Source organism: Pan troglodytes, chromosome 6, assembly GCF_028858775.2.
Source record: "Pan troglodytes isolate AG18354 chromosome 6, NHGRI_mPanTro3-v2.0_pri, whole genome shotgun sequence".
NCBI classification, from domain to species: domain Eukaryota; kingdom Metazoa; phylum Chordata; class Mammalia; order Primates; family Hominidae; genus Pan; species Pan troglodytes.
In genome coordinates, this window is record NC_072404.2 from 49,295,682 (window position 1) to 49,318,042 (window position 22,361).

Genomic DNA, 22,361 nt, shown 5'->3' on the forward strand with positions numbered 1-22,361 from the left:
AGTAGCTGGGATTACAGGTGTGTGCCACCACGCCCAGCTAATTTTTGTATTTTTAGTAGAGACGGGGTTTCGCGATGTTGGCCAGGCTGGTCTCGAACTCCTGATCTCAGGTGATCCATCCGCCTCAGTCTCCCAAAGTGCTAGGATTACAGGCGTGAGCCAGCATGCCTGGCCCCAATCTTTAAGATTCTTTAATATAACCAGAGAAATTATAACATTAGGAGTGACATGAGGACGCTATAAATGGTATGAAAGAGCTCTCATTATGATTTTTGGCTGTCTTCTTATACCTTTCTTCCTACTGCTTAAGCATCTATAGACATTGAATGCTGAGCCTCACTGAGAGTAGTGTCAGTAAAAGACCTACTGACTCCTGCACTAAGAGTAAAAAGGAAATACAGAAATCCGAGGACTTGCCAGTCAGGTAATTTGATGCTTCTTTATAAGTTACCTTAAGATTACTTAAAATTGTGGTGCCAATAGCAATGAAACTTCTGTACTGGCACAAAGAAATGTCTAGTTCAGTGAATAAATGTTAATTTTCATTGTTAGCCACAAGATGCTTTAACATTAGAGCAATATGATCAGAATTAACTGCAAAACAATGTGAAGAAAACCAACCCATGGAAGCATTACTGACCAGGTGCCACATTTGAGCTGCCCTGAGATTTCAGCTGTGAAGATGGCAGCACACCCTGGGGTGTGTTGGTTCTGCTGTCATCCAAGCCCAGAGACAAGTCCTTCCTGGGGGCTTTAATTGTGGAAACATCATCAGTCATGCCCATCTGCTTCTGTCTTCTTCGCTTTTTACTCCATAACTCATGACAATCTTGCCATAAAGGGAGACTGAAAAAAAAAAAAAGGAATTAAATTGTAACTGGCATCTCTTAACAAAAAATGCTACAGTCACTATATAGCACCAAAGTTATGCCCCCACCCCAAATAGTTCTTGAAGACTTCATAGAATGGCTCTGTAAAACTCTTCCAATAAAAATCATCCTTATTGTCCCACTTCCTTCAGGGCTTGCTTTGCCTTTACAGATAATCTATTTTTCTTTGGCTTTTGAATAATCAATAAATAATCATTTATCAAAATTATGAATGAAGAATATATATTCATAAAAATAGGCTACTATGCTGGGCATGCCTGTAATCCCAGCACTTTGGGAGGCTGACATAGGTGGATCATCTGAGGTCAGGAGTTTGAGATCAGCCTGGCCAACATGGCAAAACCCCGTCTCTACTAAAAATACAAAAATTAGCCAGGCGTGGTGGCGGGCACCTGTAATCCCAGCTACTCAGGAGGCTGAGGCAGGAGAATGGCGTGAACCCGGGAGGTGGAGGTTGTGGTGAGCCGAGATTGCGCCACTGCACTCCAGCCTGGGTGACACAGCGAGACTCCGTCTCAAAAAAAAAAAAAAAACACCACTATTGCTGTTGGTGCAACCCTTCAAAGTCAGTTCTTATGATAGTACATCATACACTGAATAAGACATGAAAAAGAAGGCAGAAAAATATGCCATTTCCAGCCAGGCACAGTGGCTCACGCCTATAATCCCAGTGCTTAGGGAGGCCAAGACGGGAGGATTGCTTGAGCCCAGTTCAAGACCAGCCTGGGCAACATGGCAAAACCCTGTCTTTGCCAAAAATACAAAAATTAGTTGGACATGGTGTTGTGCACCTGCAGTCCCAGCTACTTGGGAGGCTGAAGTGGGAGAATAGCTTGAGCCCAGGTGGTGGTGGTTGCAGTGAGCTGAGATCATGTAACTGCACTCCAGCCTAGGCGACAGAACCAGGCCCTGTCACACAAAAAAGAAAAACATGCCATTTGCAGAAACCAGATATGGGATAAAAAAGTAGTAAAGGGCCAGGCGCAGCGGCTCATGCCTGTAATCCTGGCACTTTGGGAGGCTAAGGTGGGTGGATCACTTGAGCTCAGGAGTTCACCAGCATGGGCAACATGGTGAAAAACCCTGTCTCTACAAAAAAATTAGCCAGTCATGGTGGCACATGTCTGTAGTCCCAGCTACTCGGGAAGCTGAGGTGGGAGGATGGCTTCAGCCCAGGAGGCAGAGGCTGCGGAGAGCCAAGATCATGCCACTGCACTCTGGCCTGGGTGACAGAGCCAGACCCTATCTCAAAAAAAAAAAAAAAAAAAAAAGAGTAAGGCTGGAACATAACATTTGTGAAGAACTTTACAGTAAAAGCTTACTTTTTACTAACTTGCTTGTCTATCCAAATGCTCTAGAATTAAACTGATGCTACAGACGAGTTTTCAAAATAGGTAATCCTGGCATAGAGTGGCTCATCATTTATCAACAGAGTTGCGAATAACAACTATCAAAACTGCCCACAATTCCTAGTCAATTCTATCTTAAAGTAACTTCATACAACTGATAACACTAGAGAATAACTTTTGCTTAAAGATACAAATATTTGGTTTATAAATGCTTTCTTCTTACCCTAATTAAGTATTTAATGGAACGTTACTGTTGTATCTATTTTAAAGATGAGAAACTTGAGGCTTAGAAAGGTGAATAAACTTGCCCAGAATATCTACAAATTCCCTTAAGCAACCCCACCTGGTAATATATACCTATAATCCTCAACCTGGATCTGTTTACCTCTAGGAGGTACCTGAAGACTCTCCAAGAGGGTACACCTGGAATTTTTTTAAAGGCATTTCCATATCCATATGTCTGCTTTCCTAAGACTGAGCTTTGAGGATGGCCTGCTTGTTTAAGCAAGTTCTTTTACATCTCCTCTTTCACAATTACTCATGTTATAAAATAAAGGCAGATGCAATAATATGGTTGAATCTTAGCAATATTAGTTTAAGAAGTCATTCCCAAAATATTACAAACAGCATGACGCGCTTTTATAAAATTAACAACTAAAATTTTAAAATATAACCTTTTATGAGTACATATAGATGGCAACAAAAAGTATATACAAAAGAAAACAGGGATGATGGTTACCTCAGGTGGAGGAAGGCAAGGGGATAGGTTGGTGGGGGTAGGGGTAATATGATTAAAGTATGTTATTTTCAGCATTCTAGCTTTTGTTTGGTAGGTTCATGGCTGCTTATTAACATTATTAAAAATAACTAAAGTAACTAAAATAAATAAAAGAGAGCCATGCATGGACCAATGATGAGTGACACAAGGATTATGATTAAACCAAGTCTATGCACCTGAGGTCCAAAAACAAAACAAAGGCATACCTCTCAGCCATCTTACTATGATGCATTGCCTCAGCGTGTAAAAACCTCCTGGAGTAACAAACAAAGGGACAATTTGAAATATCGATATTGGGAAGCTTTCAGGCATCATAAACCCGCCAAAGAATTTCCTTTCTAAGTGTGTGTATGATATGATGTGGGTCTCAGTCTCTGTTGGGATACCTTAAATTCAGATATACTGTAGTACTGCAGAGTGGGGTAACTGGAGTGATTCCACCTTTCTATCCTGAAGCTCAGGGAATGCATTGCTCTTGAAGGACAGCCCCATGAGAGCAAAGCAAAGTAATCCATTAAAAAGGGCTTTTGTTCCCTCCCACAATTTAAAAGTAAGAGATTATTTTCTTTGCTTTTTTTTTTTTGAGATGGAATCTTGCTCTCGTGCTCTGTCACCCAGGCTGGAGTGCAGTGGTGCTATCCCGGCTCACTCCAACCTCTGCCTCCCAGGTTCAAGCAATTCTCCTGCCTCAGCCTCCCCAGTAGCTGGAATTACAGGCACACGCCACCATGCCTGGCTAATTTTTGTATTTTTAGTAGAGACGGGGTTTCCCCATGTTGACCAGGCTGGTCTTGAACTCCTGACCTCAGGTGATCTGCCAGTCTTGGCCTCCCAAAGTGCTGAGATTACAGGCATGAGCTACCGTACCTGGCCCCCTTAAAAGTAAGAGATTCTTTATGGATGATCTTAATACTCATCTCTAGGAAAGATAAATTTTACCCAAGAAATAGCTTAAATAGTACAGGTTACTGATGCTGATACTTTCAGATGGATCAGGAATGTCTTCCAGATAACCAAACTTTTATTTGCTTTCTTGAAGGTTCAAATGCCAGCTCAGTCACTTACTTGATGTGTCTTAGGCAAATAACTGGACCTCTGTGCCTCATTTTCCTTGTCTTTAAAAATGGGATTAACAATACTATCTACCTCATGGGGTAGTACTGTATGTTAACATGTGCAAGCTCTTCAGCAGTGCCTCTTACAAAGTAGGCAATGTATTAATTCATGTTTGACATCACTGATCATTTAATTCATAGTTTACAACTATTTCCATCAAATCATTATTGTGAAATATTCATTCTAATGGCAATGGATATTTTGTCTTATAAATGGCTTAATGCTTTTTACTTGGTGTTAAAGAAAGCTTACAGGCTGGCTGCTAGTCTAATTCACTTTCTAGCTATATATACTTTACGTTTGACAGGGCGTCTAATACAATTAATGGAGTTATTTCTAACTTTTTTGTTTGTTTTTGAGACAGAGTTTCACTCTTGTCACCCAGGGTGGAGTGCAATGGTGTGATCTCAGCTCATTGCAACCTCTGCCTCCTGGGTTCAAGCAATTCTTGTACCTCAGCCTCTCAAGTAGTTGGGATTACAGGCATGTGTCACCATACCCTGCTAATTTTGTATTTTTAGTAGAGATGGGGTTTCACCATGTTGGCCAGGATGGTATCAATCTCTTGACCTTGTGATCTGCCCACCTCGGCCTCCCAAACTGCTGTGATTACAGGTGTGAGCCACTGCGCCCGGCCTAATTTTTGTATTTTTACTAGAGACGGGGTTTCACCATGTTGGCCAGGCTGGTCTTGAACTCCCAGCCTCAAGTGATAGGTCCGCCTCGGCCTCCCAAAGTGCTGGAATTATAGGCATGAGCCACTGCCACCGTGCCCAGCCTATTTCCGATTTTTAAATACCCCATTCTCTCATTTGATTATTCCTAAAAATTGATCAAAAGAGTTTGATACACCTTCCAACTTTCTAAAGGAATGCCATGTATTTCTTCACAGTCCTTACCTCATAAGTAATGCATAATTTTAACTACTCATTATATCATATTGCAAAATAGTGAGAGATATTATATTGTTTATAAAATGTTTTTATTTAAATATTGGATCAATCTGATAATCTTTACTTGATTGCTTTAGTAATGTATCTAACAAGATTCATTGCATAATTTGTTACAGATAGCTTACAGAATGTTCCTTGAATGTGTTTTTAACATGTTTGTTTTTAATGAAAAAATGCAGTCAGGTGTGTTCTGATAAAATTAAGTCTGACTTAGGTGATTTGCTTTACAATAAGGACACAGTTTATGATTAGAATATAAGGTAGGCATTTCCCATACATTGAGTGGGATAAACCTATAGTTCCAAGTTTTGGCAAAATACTTAAAAAACATAATTAAGAAACAATTTTAAAAATGGACTGGCAAAGTAGCACTGATATTACATGCTGATTTCCTAATCTTTTCTAGGTATACTGGATTAAATGTGCTGTGAAAAGAAACAGTAACAAGTACTAGAAAATGTCATTTCATAAGCATTGGTAAGACAACTGAAAAGGCAAATAATTACTAGATAAGAAATCCTTCTTTAGATCATGTGATCCCTAATTCTTCATCTTTTTTTTTTTTTTTTTGTAAAGACAGGGTCTCCTTATGTTACCCAGGTAGGTCTCAAACTCCTGGCCTCAAGCAATCCTCCTGCATTGGTTCCCAAAGTGCTGGGATTACAGGTATGAGTCACCATGCCCAGCCTCCAATTCTTTACTATCCAAAAAACTGAAGGAGAAAAAGAATCTTAACACCTAGAGGGTCATTAGAATCTTTTTTTTTTTTTTTTTTTTTTGGAGACAGAGTCTCACTCTGTTGCCCAAGCTGGAGCGCAGTGGCGCAATCTCGGCTCACTGCAGCCTCCGTTTCCCAAGCTCAAGCAATTCTCGTGCCTCAGCCTCTGGAGTAGCTGGGATTACAGGCATGTGCCACCACGCCTGGCTAATTTTTTAGTATTTTTAGTAGAGACAGGATTTTACCATGTTGCCCAGATTGGTCTCAAACTCATGGGCTCAACGGATCCACCTGCCTTGGCCTCTCAAAGTGCTGGGATTACAGGCATGAGCCACTGCACCCGGCCTAAAATAATTTTTTTTTTTTTTTTTTTTTTTTTTGAGGCAGAGTCTTGCTCTGTCACCCAGGCTGGAGTGCAGCGGCAAGATCTTGGCTCACTGCAATCTCCACCTCCCAGGCTCAAGTGACTATCCTGCCTCAGTCTTCTGAGTAGCTGGGATTACAGGCACACGCCACCATGCCCAGCTAATTTTTGTATTTTTAGTAGAGCTAGGGTTTCGCCATGTCGGCCAGGTTGATCTCAAACTGCTGGCATCAAGTGATCCTCCTGCAGTGCTGAGATTACAGGCATGAGCCATTGTGCCCGTCCTTTAAATCTTTTTTTTTTTGGAGATGGAGTCTCACTCTGTTGCCCAGACTGGAGTGCAGTGGCGCCATCTTGGCTCACTACAACCTCCGCCTCCCAGGTTCAAGCAGTTCTCTGCCTCAGCCTCCTGAGTAGCCGGGATTACAGGCACCCGCCATCACACCCGGCTAATTTTTGTATTTTTAGTAGAGACAGGATTTCACCATCCTGGCCAGGCTGGTCTTGAACTCCTGGCCTTGTGATCCATCCGCCTTGGCCTCCCAAAGTGCTGGGATTACAGGCGTGAGCCACTGCACCCAGCCTAAAATCATTTTTGATGAAAGACTTTTCACACATAACGTCGAAGGAGTTCCAAGAACTCAGTGATATAACTATGACAAAACTCCTTACATTCTCAAATGCTAATTTACAAGCATACTTATAAAACTAAAAAATAAAATTGGAATTCATATGGAAATATGTCTCACTCTAGAATAAGCAATATTAATCAACAGATATGCAAACTACTTGGGAAAAAAGTCTCAGCCCTCTCTTTCATTAGGTTGTACTTCCAACAAAATTTACTAATTTTTTCTTTATTTAAAATGGAAATATTTGGGCTGGGCACGGTGGCTCACGCCTGTAATCCCAGCACTTTGGGAGGCCAAGGCAGGCGGATCACCTGAGGTCCGGAGTTCGAGACCAGCCTGACCAACATGGAGAAACCCTGTCTCTACTAAAAATACAAAATTAGCCGGGTGTGGTAGCGCATGCCTGTAATCCCAGGTACTCGGGAGGCTGAGGCAACAAGAGTAAAACTCCATCAATCAATCAATAAATAAATAAGGAAATATTCATTACTGATATTTACAATGACAATTTAATCAAGAAAAGAGCTTTTAGTCACAGGAAATGTGAAATTTAATTTCCATTTATATACATGTATTTGTTTTTTAAAATATATGATACAGTAATCAATAAAATACTTTCTAGCATAAATATTTTACATTAGAATAAAAGCCTACGGGAGTAACATAAGTTCAAGATGAAAATGGAACAACGTACAACTGCTCAACATTTTCTAAATGACTATTGGTGGTGGATATCAAAATGCTATGATAGTTGCTTTCCACTTGATATATTTACAAGAGTGATATAATTGCTCTACTTAAAAATGTCAGCATTTACTATGTTGACATTTTTAAGTACAGTGGTTACATCTCTTGGTCAAAGTTACCATTACCAATAATAATGGTACAAAGTAACATTATGTTCTCTTGAACATAATTATCACAGAGCAGGATCACCATCAACATTACATTCTTGCCCCCCAAACTCTTAATCTAATTCTGATAAAAAGAAGGCAATCAAATCCAAATTGTGAAATATTTTACCAAACAGCTAGCTTGGAATCTTAAAAAATGTTGAATGTCAAAAGATCTCTTCCCTAGAGAGTGATTAAATGAAAAGGACATAACAAATAAACAGAATGCTGAACTTTGAAAAATTCTTTATCTTAAAAAAAAAAAAGCCTATAAAAGAAATTATTGGGTCAACTGGGGAAATCTGAATATGGATTGACCATTAAATATTCTCATGTTAAATTTCATATGCTTTATATGGTATGCATGTAGAATAAAGTCCTAGTTCTTACAGATATGATTACATATTTATAAGTGTCACCTGCACAACATGATATCCAACTAGTTCAGGAAAAAAGTAGACAGTGATAAAGCAAATGTGTCCAACTATTATTAACTGTTGAATCTAGGTAAAGGATATACATGAATACTCTTTGTACTATTCTTCCTATTTTTCTATAGAGTTGAAATTTTTCCAAATCAGAAGTTTAAAAAATGTTATTTGAAGGGGTACTGAGCCCAAGTTTTAAGATTACTGATACACACTAAGAAAAAAGCAAACATGAAACAATAATTCAACAGTGAAAAATTCAGGTCCCTCATGATGTCAGGTAATAGATCCTTTTTGGCTCTCAAATCATCCCATAAAGGCCAACCACGTACAGCTCAATAAAAGCTTACTGAAGCTGAATATGACAGCCTCATAGAAATATAATAAGCACTATCTAACTGATAAGTAGAAGAACCAGGATTTGAACTCCAGAGCCCATGTCTGTTCATTTAAAATATGCTATTTTTATTACATGGAAACATTTTATTATTATAGATAATAGGCTTGCTTTTAATGATGCTCCTTATCATTTTAAAAATTATTAAGAAAAGGCTGGGCGTGGTGGCTCAAATCTGTAATCCTAGCAGTTTAGGAGGCCAAGGTGGGTGGATCACCTGAGGTCAGGAGTTCGAGACCAGCCTGGCCAACATGGCGAAATCCCATCTCTACGAAAAATACAAAAATTAGCCAGATGTGGTGGTGCATGCCTGTAATCCCAGCTACTCGGGAGGCTGAAGCAGGAGAATCACTTGAACCTGAGACGCAGAGGTAGCAGTGAGCTGAGATCGTGCCACTGCACCCCAGCCTGGGAGACAGAGTGAGACTTTGTCTCAAGACAAAAATAAAATAAAAATTACTAAGAAAATACCTACAAGGTTTCTAGATCCTGTCAAGGAATGCAAATGAACTGTTTTTCCTTCCCCCCCACTCCCCAAATCAATCCTAGAGAAATAACAGGAGCCATTTGAAGTTACAGGTTCAAGAGAAGCCAGCTATTTTGACTCCCAAACTCTATATATTTCCCCCATCAGACAATAATTCCTTCTATACAGGCTTCTGATACTAACATTCTTTTCATTCAATGGTAAGAAATTTATACTGTATACTATGCTATAAAGTATTTTCAGAACCTCTCTTACTTATTGGACTAATGTGAATTTGAGAGCTGGCTGTACCCTTTACTAGATTTGTATTCTTGGGCAAGTTTCTTAACCTCTCTGAGCCTGCTTCCTCCTCTGTGAAGTGGTGATGATAATAATACTAATACCTACCTTATAAGGTTATAAAGATTAATGTAATAAATGAAAAATGCTTAGCATGGCACTCAAAATTATAGCTATAGCAGTACCAGTAGTAGTGTTAAGTATTTAGTAGAAGTAGTATTAGAATAGCAACAGCAGTAATATATATATTTTTTTGAGACGGAGTCTTGCTCTTGTCACCCAGGCTGGAGTGCAATGCCATGATCTTGGCTCACTGCAACCTCCACCTCGCGGGTTCAAGCGATTCTCCTGCCTCAGCCTCCCAAGTAGCTGGGATTACAGGCGCCTGCCACCACATCTGGTTAATTTTTGTAATTTTAGTAGAGACGGGGTTTTGCCATGTTGGCCAGACTGGTCTCAAACTCCTGACCTCATGATCCGCCCACCTCGGCCTCCCAAAGTGCTGGGATTATAGGCGTGAGCCACCGCGCCCGGCAGCAGTAATATTTTCTTAGAGTTGAAATATATTATTAAATCTTGAGGTCAATCAAGCCTAAAATTAGCTAGAAGGCAGCTGTTTTTGCTAGCCCTATGGGTAAACATTAAGCAAGCATCTATATCCCAGATGTGCAAATTATGTGTATTACTGCTGTTTTATCTTTCCTTTATTATATTTCTTTTCTCATAACCAGACATGAAATATCTTATCATTATATATAAATGTTATTAAAACTGTTTTAATATAATAAATATAATAATAATATATAATAATAATAGGATAAAAAGTCACTTACTCTGGTGGAGGCATTTTTGAGGGTTCCACATCTCGGAGGAACTCGCACTGAAGAGCCTGTTCAGCAGTGCAGCGCTTACTAGGATCCAAGGCGAGCATGTAATCAAATAAGTCTAGCGCAGCTGCAGGAATACTAGCATGAGAGGATTACAAAAGTCAGATGTGTTCTTTAGACACAAGCTTATGTTTCTTTAGGAGCTTAAATTATTTTTAATTAAATTTTAAAACTAAAACTAAGATCATTTAAAAATAATTGTAAATACTTTTTTAATATGTGCATAATACTTTACTTCAATAAATCCGAATTTTCCTTTGAATAAATATTTCATTTTTACATAATTTTTGTAACCACTTTCTAAACAATAGTATATATTGTTACTTATCGGCAATTTGCTGTTATTATACAAATTAAGAACTGAACAGTATAGTTTTTTCTAAAGCAAAATGAAAACTTGAGCTCAAGTAACTTGAAAGCTGTTCCAGTAACATTTAAATGATCTTATTAAAGTTCTTTCATGTAAGCACCAAACCAAACACACAATCTCAAATCACTGATTCCATAATAATGGTAAAATGGTAATCTGCATGTAGCAAACAGAACTCAAAATTAAATGCCCTAGAAGAATTATAGGTTTACCTCAGATCACTAGAGAATAGACTAACATTTATAATTCACTAGAATTAAAAGTAAAACATTCATGCAATAAGGATGTTTTACACATCCCCTTCTTACAAAACAAATTCTTCTCTTAACTTTCGACGATATTGCTTCTTTGGTTTCATGGTGTTGAAATATGGTAGTTTGATTACATCAGGCCACACTGCAGGACATGGACTCCCACATATTCGGCTAAGCAACACACAAAAGGAAGTACATCACTATCAACTACATAAAGAATACATACAACTGTTATACAAAACATCAACTCATTTTTAAATACACAAAAATTGAAGCCTTGGTCTATAAAAAGTTTTGTTATTTTATTCTTTCTTTTTTTTGAGACAGAGTCTCACCCTGTCACCCAGGCTGGAGTACAGTGGCACAGTCTCAGCTCACTGCAATCTCTGCCTCCTGGGTTCAAGTGATTCTCCTGCCTCAGCCTCCTGAGTAGCTGGGATTATAGGCATGCGCCACCACGGCCCAGCTAGTTTTTGTATTTTTAGTAGAGACAGGATTTCCCCATGTTGGCCAGGCTGCTCTTGAACCCCTGTTCTCAACTGATCCACCTGCCTAGGCCTCCCAAAGTGCTGGAATTACAGGCATGAGCCACCACGCCCGGCCCTCGTTAAATATTTTAGTCATCCGAATTTAATTATTTAAGAAATTAATTTATTTTCAGTGGATACTTTTAACAATCCAAGCATTCCAATTCTTAGAGGACTTTCATATTTGCAAAATGAAATCTTAAAACATGATGACACTCAAAATATGTGACTTACACCTTAAAACCAACATAAAAAATTTATGCCCATAAATTAAGGAACTAGAGTTGAATATATGTCCCTCTCTGGTTTTTTGGTACCTGTCACTCCTCTTTCCCATGAATATAAGGCAGTCTACAATAATAGCAGAAACGGATTTCTATATGACCTCAGGAAGGTAACTGTAGTGTAAAGACTACTGCTAACTGCCATCAATGGAAGGACCCTAAACATAACGCTCTTGAAACATTAAAGTTCTTCAATTTAAGTAGTGCTGCTGATCTTAAGTCATAAAGAAATTTTAACTGGTTTACTCTCGTTTATCTGTATCTTGAAAATCCTCATTATTTTAGCATTAACTAGTAAATCCTTGTTATGGTAATTTGTAGAAGAAATGCTATAAACAAATAGGCAACTCCAGCTGGTAAACATTTAAAAACTAACTGATTTAGTAATAGGTAGATGAAAATTTGCTTAAATCTACTTATTTTTAGTATACCAAATTTCAAGGATAAATGTTTATTATATATAAAATTGTCAGCTGGTCTGCATATGTAAAAAGAAAACGTTGATGAATCACTGATTAAAAGTAAAAATATTCCAAACATACGTAAATACAAATGCATGTATAAATGTATATGAACAAGTAATGGCTCAAGTTGCCAGACATTCTTTTAGCTGAGCTTTAGAATGATACCTCAGAAACACATATTTATAGGAGACCTTTTATGTTTTTAAAGCCGTATGTCACTGAAATGTACTTTTTTGTCTCAATATATTTAGCATTTTTATAAACCCAAGCTTTAAAGATACTAAGAACTTATTCTTTATATAGTTCTACTCTCTTTTGTCTTAAAGTCCAATTTTCACAACCTCCTCAACCCTACTCCCTTGAAAACAAAGCCCAACTCCTGTAGCATGGGCTCTCTAGATCTGGTCCCAATCTGCCTTCCTAGTCTCATTTCCCAATGCATCTCTCCCCACAGGCCACTCCTTCATGTCTATGCTAATGCTCCTTCTCCCTAAATTCTATATAGCTGAATTATTTTCACTTCTCAAGATTCAGATCAAAAGTAATCTAATTAATAAAAGTCTTCTGTATTCTCCAATGCTACTCAGAATTACTCCTTGCATGCTACTGGTTTGACATTTGTTTCATCCTGCTCTGTATTTTAGTTGTTTACAGGTCTCTTTTCTATTTCTTGTTTTTGTATACTTTTCCAAGAAACCATGTAAACACAATTAATCAACCCCAGGCAGCCTGTTGTGCACTATAATAGAAGTATAAAGCATACTGGAATCCAGGAAGGCAAAGATACTTTCAAGATGCAGAAATACAAGAAAACTTACTCAAGTTAGGGAAAGAGTGAAGAATTTCGGTTGTAATTCCAAGGATAAGTAAACCATAGACAGGTGGGAAATGGAATAAGATAAATTATGTTACCAGAAGAGAGAACACAGGCAAAGGCATGGAAGTAGCAAAGTATAGACATTTGGGAGGAACACTATGTAAATCAGTGTAGGGGGAATACAGGGCTCAGGGAGGCTCAGCTGGAAGCATAACCTGGGTCTAGATAATACTGCGGTAGGTTTGTCTGTAGACAGGTTTTTGCTATGTTGCCCAGGCTGGTCTTGAACGCCTGGCTTCAAGTGATCTTCCCACCTCAGTCTCCTGAAGTGTTGGGATTACAAGCATGGGCCGCTGCACCCAGTCCACAATACAGTTCTAAGGTACTTTGCCTATGTATAATGAAGACAGAATTTAAAAGCAAGTTTTAGATTTGACTCTTGTCTGACATCGGTCAAATTACATTGCTTAGAAATCTGCTCCTCTTTTGGAAACTTAAGATTAATTTTATTTTGAAGCTACAAAATTAAATGAGCTAGCATCTGGCCCATTAATAGTCTTATAATAAACAACAGTTTCATTACCCTAAAATTTTATTTCAATAAAATTTTATTTTATTGAAATTTTATTTCAATAAAAATTTCAATTATTTTATCATATGTGATGTTGAAAGATATCTGAGTACTGAATTTATCTAACTGAAAGCAGGATACACGATGGAATACACATACCGATGCAAGGAAAGTTCCTAGAAACTAGAGAGGTAGACATGACAGCAACTGATAACTGCATTTACAAAATCTGTGCCTGGTGGCCAGTCAACTACTCCAATACCATTTACTACTGAGATGCATCATACACTAAGGTATATGCTAAATCCCCAATTACCTGAGGTATACTTTGGGAATCTATCGTGATTCCATCAATCTACTCTGGTGTCAATACCATATTGTGCTTTTAATATTCCTTGAAAGTCTGATAGGACAAATCTCCTATCCACCTCTTTACTTATTCTCCTCAAAATTTTATTACACATGAATTATAATCAATACTATAACACTCCAAAAGAGAATCCTGCTAGGATTCAACCGCCACTCTAAATTTATAGATTTAGAACCAACTACTGCCTTTACAATGCTTAATATTTCTATCTTAGAAATAGTGTTTCTACTTCTTTCCTTTATTTATTTATTATTTATTTATTTATTTATTTTCAGTGAGATCTTGTGTATTTCCTTTATGGGCTTTTTGTTTTTTAAATAGCTTTTTTTTTTTTTTTAAATAGACACAGGGTTCCACTGCTACCCCAGGCTGGAGTTCAGTGATGCAATCATAGCTCCCTGAAGCCTCGACCTCCTGGTCTCAAATGATCCTCCTGCCTCAGCTTACCAGCTGAGACTACAGGAATATGCCACTACATCCATCTAATTTGAGACCCAAGCTGGCCTCAAACTCCTAGCCTCAAGTGATCCTCCTGCCTCAGTCTATCAAAGTATTGGGATTACAGGCATAAGCCACTGAGCCCAGCCTTAAACATGTTTTTAGCCCATTATATTTACTTTCTTTCTTTCTTTTTTTTTTTTTTTGAGATGGTATCTTGCTCTGTCGCCCAGGCTGGAGTGCAGTGGCACCATCTCGGCTCACTGCAAGCTCCACCTCCCAGGTTCATGCCATTCTCCTGCCTCAGCCTCCCACGTAGCTGGGACTACAAGCACCTGCCACCACGCCCGGCTAATTTTTTTGTATTTTTAGTAGAGACAGGGTTTCACTGTGTTAGCCAGGATGGTCTCGATCTCCTGACCTAGTGATCCGCCCACCTCAGCCTCCCAAAGTGCTGGGATTATGGGCGTGAGCCACCGCGCCTGGCCCATGCCCATTATATTTTCTAAGCAATTAATTAGAAAAGCTTGGCCAGACATGATGGCTCATGCCTCTAATCACAGCACTTTGGAAGGCTGAGGCAGGTGGATTGCTTGAGCAGGAGTTTGAGACTAGGCTCGGCAAGATGAGGAAACTCTGTCTCTACTAAAAACACAAAAATTAGCTGGGCATGGTGGCGCACACCTGTAATCCCAGCTACTTGGGAGGCTGAGGCAGAGAATCACTTGAACCTGGGAGGTGGAGGTTGCAGTGAGCTGAGATCAGGCCACTGCACTCCAGCCTGGGTGACAGACAGCAAGACTTTATCTTAAAAAAAAGAAAAAAAGAAAGGCCAGGCACGGTTGCTCACGCCTGTAATCCCAGCACTTTGGGAGGCTGAGGTGGGCAGATCACAAGGTCGCGATATCAAGGCCATCCTGGCCAACATGGTGAAACCCCGTCTCTACTAAAAATACAAAAATTAGCTGGGCATGGTGGCGCGCGCCTCTAGTCCCAGTTACTCAGGAGGCTGAGGCAGGAGACTCACTTGAACCTGGGAGGCAGAGGTTGCAGTGAGCCGAGATTGCGCCACTGCACTCCAGCCTGGCAACACAGCGAGGCTCTGTCTCAAATAAAAAAAAAAGATAGAAAGAAAAAGAAAAAGAAAGAAAAGCTTTATTACAGGAAAGGTTTGAAATTTTATTTATTTATTTATTTTTGAGACAAGGTCTCACTGTCACCCAGGCTGGAGTGCAGGGGTGCAAACAAGGCTCAGTGCAACCTTGACCTACTGGACTCCAGCAATCCTCCCATCTCAGCCTCCCAAAGTGCTAGCATTACAGGTGTGAGTCATCATTCCTGGCCACAAACAAAAATTTAATAATAAGTAGCCATCTGAGATCGTAGGGTTCCTACCAGTTTTAGCAGTTCTTTGAGGTATTCCAGGTATATAAATCATATAACCCATGTTAGAATTCATCTATATTTTTTTCAAATGTATCTTTATCACTGTGTTATGTTACATTATGTGGCAATTACTAAACAATGTTAAAATGATAATGACAGTACACAATATTGGGTAACTTTATTTTCTGATTTTAATGGGAGCACATTCATTGTTTAGCCCTGGGAAGAATGATGCCTTTGGGTTTGAAAAACACATAACAGAAATATACTCATATATATACATACAAATTCACACATATTTCCTGTTAAGGAAGCATTCATTTATTCCTCTCTACTATGGATTTTAATTTTTGTGGCTTTTATATTCTAAGAGTGCTTTAGTTTTATCAGTTTTGATATTTTAGAACTTCTATAACCATCATCATCTGCATTTTCTCCCCAGGCTACTTAATGTGAATTTTATCAACAGACTTCCTAATACATATTCATCATTATATTCAAAGGAAGAATACCATCCAAGCCTAATAAAAGTACTATTATTTCAATGTAATGCTGTATTTTCCACTTGTTAAGTTGGATGTTGTACATCAGTATTCGTATGTAACACTGATATACAGCAACAGTTTTCACAAGTGGGGTCCAAGGACCACTGAGCGTCCCCTAGACACTTCAAGGTCTGGCAGGTCAAAGCTATTACTAAGCCATTATTTGCCTTTTTCCATGTGTTGATTTGCACTAATGGTACAAAACCAGTGGTAAAACTACCAGCACCTTAACATGATTCAACTCAGTGGCAACAAACTATATTAACAGGATGTAGTCTTCATTATCATGCAAATTTCAGGGTGGGGAGAAAAGCCAGTTTCACTTAAGAATGTACTTGTTAAGTGAGGTGCAGTGGCTCACGCCTGTAACTCCAGCACTTGGGAGGCCAAGGTGGGCGGATCACCTGAGGTCATGAGTTCGAGACCAACCTGGCCAACATGGCAAAACCCTGTCTCTACTGAAAATACAAAAATTAGCCGGGTGTGGTGGTGCGCACCTGTAGTCCCAGCTACTCAGGAGGCTGAGACATGAGAATTGCTTGAACCCGGGAGGCGGAGGTTGCAGTGAGCTGAGATTATACCACTGCCCTCCAGCTTGGGTGACAGAACAGGACTCTCTCAAAAAAAGAATGTACTTGTTGAAGCAGTACAAATTGTTAATGGCATTTAATTCTGATATTTGAGTATGTATCTTTTTAATATTCTCTGTGATGAAATGGGAAATACTCATAAGCACTTCTACTGTACAACAAAATATGATAGTTATCTTGAGAAGATGTGCAATGATTTGACTTGCGAACTGAGGCAGCTGCTTTTTTCATGGACCACTATTTTTACCGGCAAAGAAAACTAACAAACTACAGTCATCCAAACTTGGGTATTTTCCAGACATTTTCTCAAATAGGAACAAAGTCAGCTTGTCACTTGAAGGAAAACAACAGTATTTATTGTCAATTATAAAATTAGAACTTTCTAGAGAAATTAGAATATTAGAAAACTTATATCCTCCACCGTGAGCTTAACAGTTTCAAAATACTGAAAAGCTTTTCTGATGAGATCAGTGGTGGTACAAATTATATAACATAAAACATTACATTTGGAAGATCTGTTCAGTGAAGTAGCATTTTTCAAATGACCAATGCATAATATCACAAAATCATCACAGATAAAAGATCCATTCAAAGTGTAAGACAGAACAATGGATTTCAATATAGTACAGTATAAAATATTCCTTCATATGGTTTCAGATTACACATTACAACCTGTAAAAAACTACCAATCATCTAATTTTTGTGGTTTCTAAGAAGAACATGCACCATTATCCAAAAAGGCTATTGAAAACAGCACATCACAGATATGAGGATCCAAGTGTCATGTCTATTAAACCAGACAGATCTGCCATTCCAACAACTTTTATTTTAGAAACTATAGACGTTATAGACTTTAAAACATGTTAACATTATTATGTTAAAATCAATTCATAAATATCTTTAATTTCTAATATGGTAAATCTCAGTAGATACAAAAACTCCTGGGATCTTTCATAATTTGAGCATAAAGAAGTTACGAAACCAAAAAGTTTGAGAAGCACAACTCTACAGAATATTTTATGCCATCAGTTTATAAAGGTATACATGATTCATTTTTTTCAATATGGGAAGTTTCCCTCTTTTCCTATCTTCTGGTACAACCAAAATCTAATTCCTTTAAAGTTTAAAAAATTTCACCTGTGTAAACCACCTAGGCCTGAGGGTTTGTGTGTACTGGATGAGGTGGCAGATAGTCAGATAAAAGAAGGATTCATTTAATTCTAATCTACTTTCAATTTCTTCACTGATTATAATCCTTTTTATCTCATAGGCAATGTACATTGTGTGATATAAAGGCTCTTCAGCTGACTGCTAGAAGGCTTAGGGTAATGTGATCCTCATGTTTAAAAACAATTAAATATATATATATATATATATGGCCACACAGAGCTTTCTGCCTTCATTCATCCCATTTTGTCCCAATGTGTGTTTTCCATTCTCTTCCTCCATCACTTTTTGTTTTGTTTTGTTTTTTGAGACACAGCCTCGCTCTGTTGCCCAGGCTGGAGTGCAGTGGCACGATCTTGGCTCACTGCAGCCTCCACCTTCTGGGTTCAAGCGATTCTCCTGCCTCAGCCTTCCCAGCAGCTGGGATTACAGGTGCTAGCTACCACGCCCCGCTAACTCTGTATTTTTGTAGAGATGGGGTTTCACCATGGTGGCCAGGCTGGTCTCAAACTCCTGACTTCAAGTAAACCACTGGCCTCAGCCTCCCAAAGTACTGAGATTACAGGCGTGAGTCATTGTGCCCTGTATCACTTTTTTTTTTTTGGGGGGGGGGGATGGAGTCTTGCTGTTGCCCAGGCTGGAGTGCAGTGGCACAATCTCCGCTTACTGCAACCTCCACCTCCCAGGTTCAAGCAGTTCTCCTGCCTCAGACTCCCAAGTACCTGGGATTACAGGTGTGTGCCACCACACTCAGCTAATTGTTTTTTTTATTTATTTATTTTTGAGATGGAGTGTTGCTCTCTTGCCCAGGATGGAGTGCAGTGGCGCCATCTCGGCTGACTGCAAGCTCTGCCTCCTGGGTTCATGCTATTCTCCTGCCTCAGCCTCCTGAGTAGCTGGGACTACAGGTGCCCGCCGCCATGCCCAGCTTTTTTTTTTTTTTTTTTTTGTAGTTTTGGTAGAGACGGGGTTTCACCATGTTAGCCAGGATAGTCTCTATCTCCTGACCTCATGACCTCATGACCTGTCCGCCTCGGCCTCCCAAAGTGCTAGGATTACAGGCATGAGCCACTGTGCCCGGCTTGTTTTGTATTTTAGCAGAGACGGGGTTTCACCATGTTAGCCAGGCTGGTCTCAAACTGCTGACCTCAGATGATCTACCTGCCTCGGCCTCCCAAAGTGCTGGGATTACAGGTATGAGCCACTGTGCCCGGCCTCCCTCCATCACTTTTTAATCTATGCTACTTCTATTATAAAATATTTGTAATCTGCCTAAAATACTTTCTGGAACAAAGCAAATTATAAATAAAATAACTCATTCACTATGGTGTAAAGCCATTTAAAGCAAATTAGTGTTATCACTCTTGATCAGTTTTACATGTATCTGTACAATACTGACACTAGGTCTCATCATTCCTGAGCCTATAGAGAAACAATCTAGCATTACTGTAAATAAGGTGAGGGAAGAAATATGTACTGAAAACTTATTTACATTTAATTCTCACAACCCTAAGCATGTTATCAGTCCTCTTTTACTTTTGAAGAAAAAAACTTAAGAGCATATGGGACCCTAAACCATAAGCGCAGGAAGTAGCTGAGCTGGCATTAGAACCCAACCCTGTAAGATTCTAAAGGCCACACACTTTTCGGTATACTCCGTTGCCTCATTATAGTCAGATTTGTTTCCTTTATCAGAAACTTCCTTTCATTTTCTTCATGTCTGAAAAGAAATTAATGCTATGAAATCAAAATTGAAGCATCTTTTTATGTTTTGTTGTTTTATTTGTTTTTTTTGAGACAAGGTCTCACTCTGCTGCCCAGACTAAAGGGAGGTGGTGCAATCACAGTTCACTGTAGCCTCGACCTCCCTTGGGTTCAGGTGATCCTTGTACCGCAGCCTCCCAATAGCTCAGGCTATAGGTGTGTGCTACCACACCCACCTGATTTTTGTATTTTTTGTAGAGACGGGGTTTGGCCACATTGCCCAGGCTGGTCTCAAACTCCTGGGCTCTAGTGATCCACCTGCCTTGGCCTTCCAAAGTGCTGAGATTACAGGTGTTAGCCACTGTGCCCGGTGAATCTCTTTATAAAATTATAAGTATCTTAACAAAATAAAAACATGCTGAAATATATAAACTAGAAAATAAAAATTTCTCCTCCCTAGTCTTCTTGAAAGTCCATGTTCAGATTAACAATTTGAGTCTTTTGTTTTACCTAAATGAGATCAATCTCAATATAGCCTTCTGTAACTATTCATGCTGCTTTTCCATTTCTTTATCTCCAAATCAACTTTTTTTTTTTTTTTTTTCTGAGACATAGTCTCACTCTGTCACCCAGGTTGGAGTGCAGTGGCACAATCTCGACTCACTGCAACCTCTGCCTCCCAGGTTCAAGCTACCTGAGGCAGGATGCTCCTGCCTCAGCGTCCCAAGTAGCTGGGATTACAGGCACACACCACTGCGCCCAGATAATTTTTGTATTTTTAGTAGAGACAGGGATTCACCATGTTGGCAAGGCTGGTCCTGAACTCGACCTCAAGTGATCCGCCCACCTTGGCCTCCCAAAGTGTTGGGACTACAGGCGTGAGCCATTGTGCCTGACCAACTATTTCCTTCTTAGTAACTGTACAGCATGCTATAAAATGGATAAACCAAGCTTTCCCCCCATATGGTTCACTGAGAACATATTCCTAAAAAAAAAAAAAAAAACAAATATGCTCATGCCTCAGAGTCTTTAATACTTTGCCATTTCTTCATTCAGATCTCTGCTCAAATGTCACTTAAAGGGAGATACATTTCTTGACCCTCTATATCATCTTAGCTCCCATCATTTTTCTGCAAGTTAACTTTGTGATAAAAAGCTGGATACTATTTGCTAATACCTCCCTTAGAATTCTTGGATTAATATCTTATACAATTTTTCTTTTTTTTTTTTTTTTTTTTTTTGAGACAGTCTCAATTGCCCAGGCTGGAGCGCGGCAGAGCAATCTCGGCTCACTGCAACCTCCGCCTTCTGGGTTCAAGCAATTATTGTGTTTCAGCCTCCTGAGGAGCTGGGACTACAGGCGCCTACCACCACGCCCGGTTAGTTTTTGTATTTTTAGTAGAGATAGGATTTCGCCATGCTGGCCAGCCTGGTCTCAAACTCCTGACCTCAAGTGATCCACCCGCCTCAGCCTCCCAAAGTGTTGGGATTACAGGCATGAGCCACCATGCCCGGCCTAATTTTTATATTTTTAGTAGATATGGGGGATGGGGGCGTTCACCATGTTGGCCAGGCTTGGTTTCAGACTCCTGGCCTCAAGTGACCCTCCCACCTCGGCCTCCCAAAGTGCTGGGATTACAGGCATGAGCCACCGTTCCCGGCCTAATATCTTATAAAATTTTTCATGTTGTCTTTGTCAAGTACCGATATGTGTGTCATATTGATTTTGTAAAAGAAAAGATTCCAGGTAGTTTTACTTCCTATGTAGTTTATTTATTTATTTTTTGAGACCAATTCTCACTCTGTCACCCAGGCTGGAGTGGAGTGGTGCGATCTTGGCTGACTGCAACCTCTGCCTCCCAGGTTCAAGCAATTCTCATGCCTCAGCCTCCCAAGGAGCTGGCATTACAGGTGTGTGCTACCATGCCCGGCTAATTTTTGTTTTTAGTATATACGGGGTTTTGCCATGTTGCCTAGTATGGTCTTGAACTCCTGGGCTCAAGTGATCCACCCGTCTTGGACTCCCAAAGTGCTGCGATTACAGGCGTGAGCCACTGCACCCAGCCTGTAGTTTGGAGTAATGGTTAAAAGTTTAGATCCTAAGGTAACACCTAGCAGTGTTTAAATCTCAATTTTGCCACTTGGTAGTTTTATGACCCTGGACAAATTCTTCACCTCTCTAAGGTTCAGTTTTCTTAACTATAAAGAGAAGACATAGGGTTGTTACGAAGCTTAACTGAGATAATTCAAGTGAAACTCTTCGAATAATGCTGATATTGTATATGAACTAAATAGATGTTAACTATCTTTAATAGAAGCCCTAGTTTCCAATACAATCAGGACCAAGAGTTGGCTGGTTGGGTTTAACAAAAAAAAAATGGGTTAGAAGGAATCGTTTAAAAAAAAAGATACACAGGTATATAATTTAAACATTTTATTTTAACTGAAAGTTTATAAATGTACATTTGTTTTCCCATCTTCTGACAAAGGCCAAGGCTTTCTCTTTGAACAGAGGATTCACTGAATGGAATTCTGTATTAGCTCTCTTGTACAAACCACGCCCATAACACATCATCAAGGATTTTTAGTTTTGATTTCTTTAAATAAATCTAGAAATTAAAAACACTTTCAAAGCAATCTAATACCACATCTTGGATTTTTATAACTTTTCTAACTTACACAATTACTTGTCCATCCCTAATT

At 39.3% G+C, this 22,361-nt stretch overlaps 1 protein-coding gene across 2 annotated transcripts in view; it reads right to left on the minus strand.

Annotated features, from left to right (window-relative positions):
• The window catches only part of CDK13 (cyclin dependent kinase 13), a 147,545-nt gene that overhangs the window by 8,145 nt on the left and 117,039 nt on the right, over positions 1-22,361 (minus strand). For both annotated transcript variants that reach the window (XM_001140018.6, XM_001139939.6), the window contains exons 10-12: positions 10,850-10,966; positions 10,118-10,249; positions 641-846 (exon numbers count right to left, since the gene is read on the minus strand). In XM_001140018.6, the coding sequence (XP_001140018.1) occupies positions 641-846; positions 10,118-10,249; positions 10,850-10,966 (455 nt within the window). The remainder of the gene's footprint in view (positions 1-640; positions 847-10,117; positions 10,250-10,849; positions 10,967-22,361) is intronic.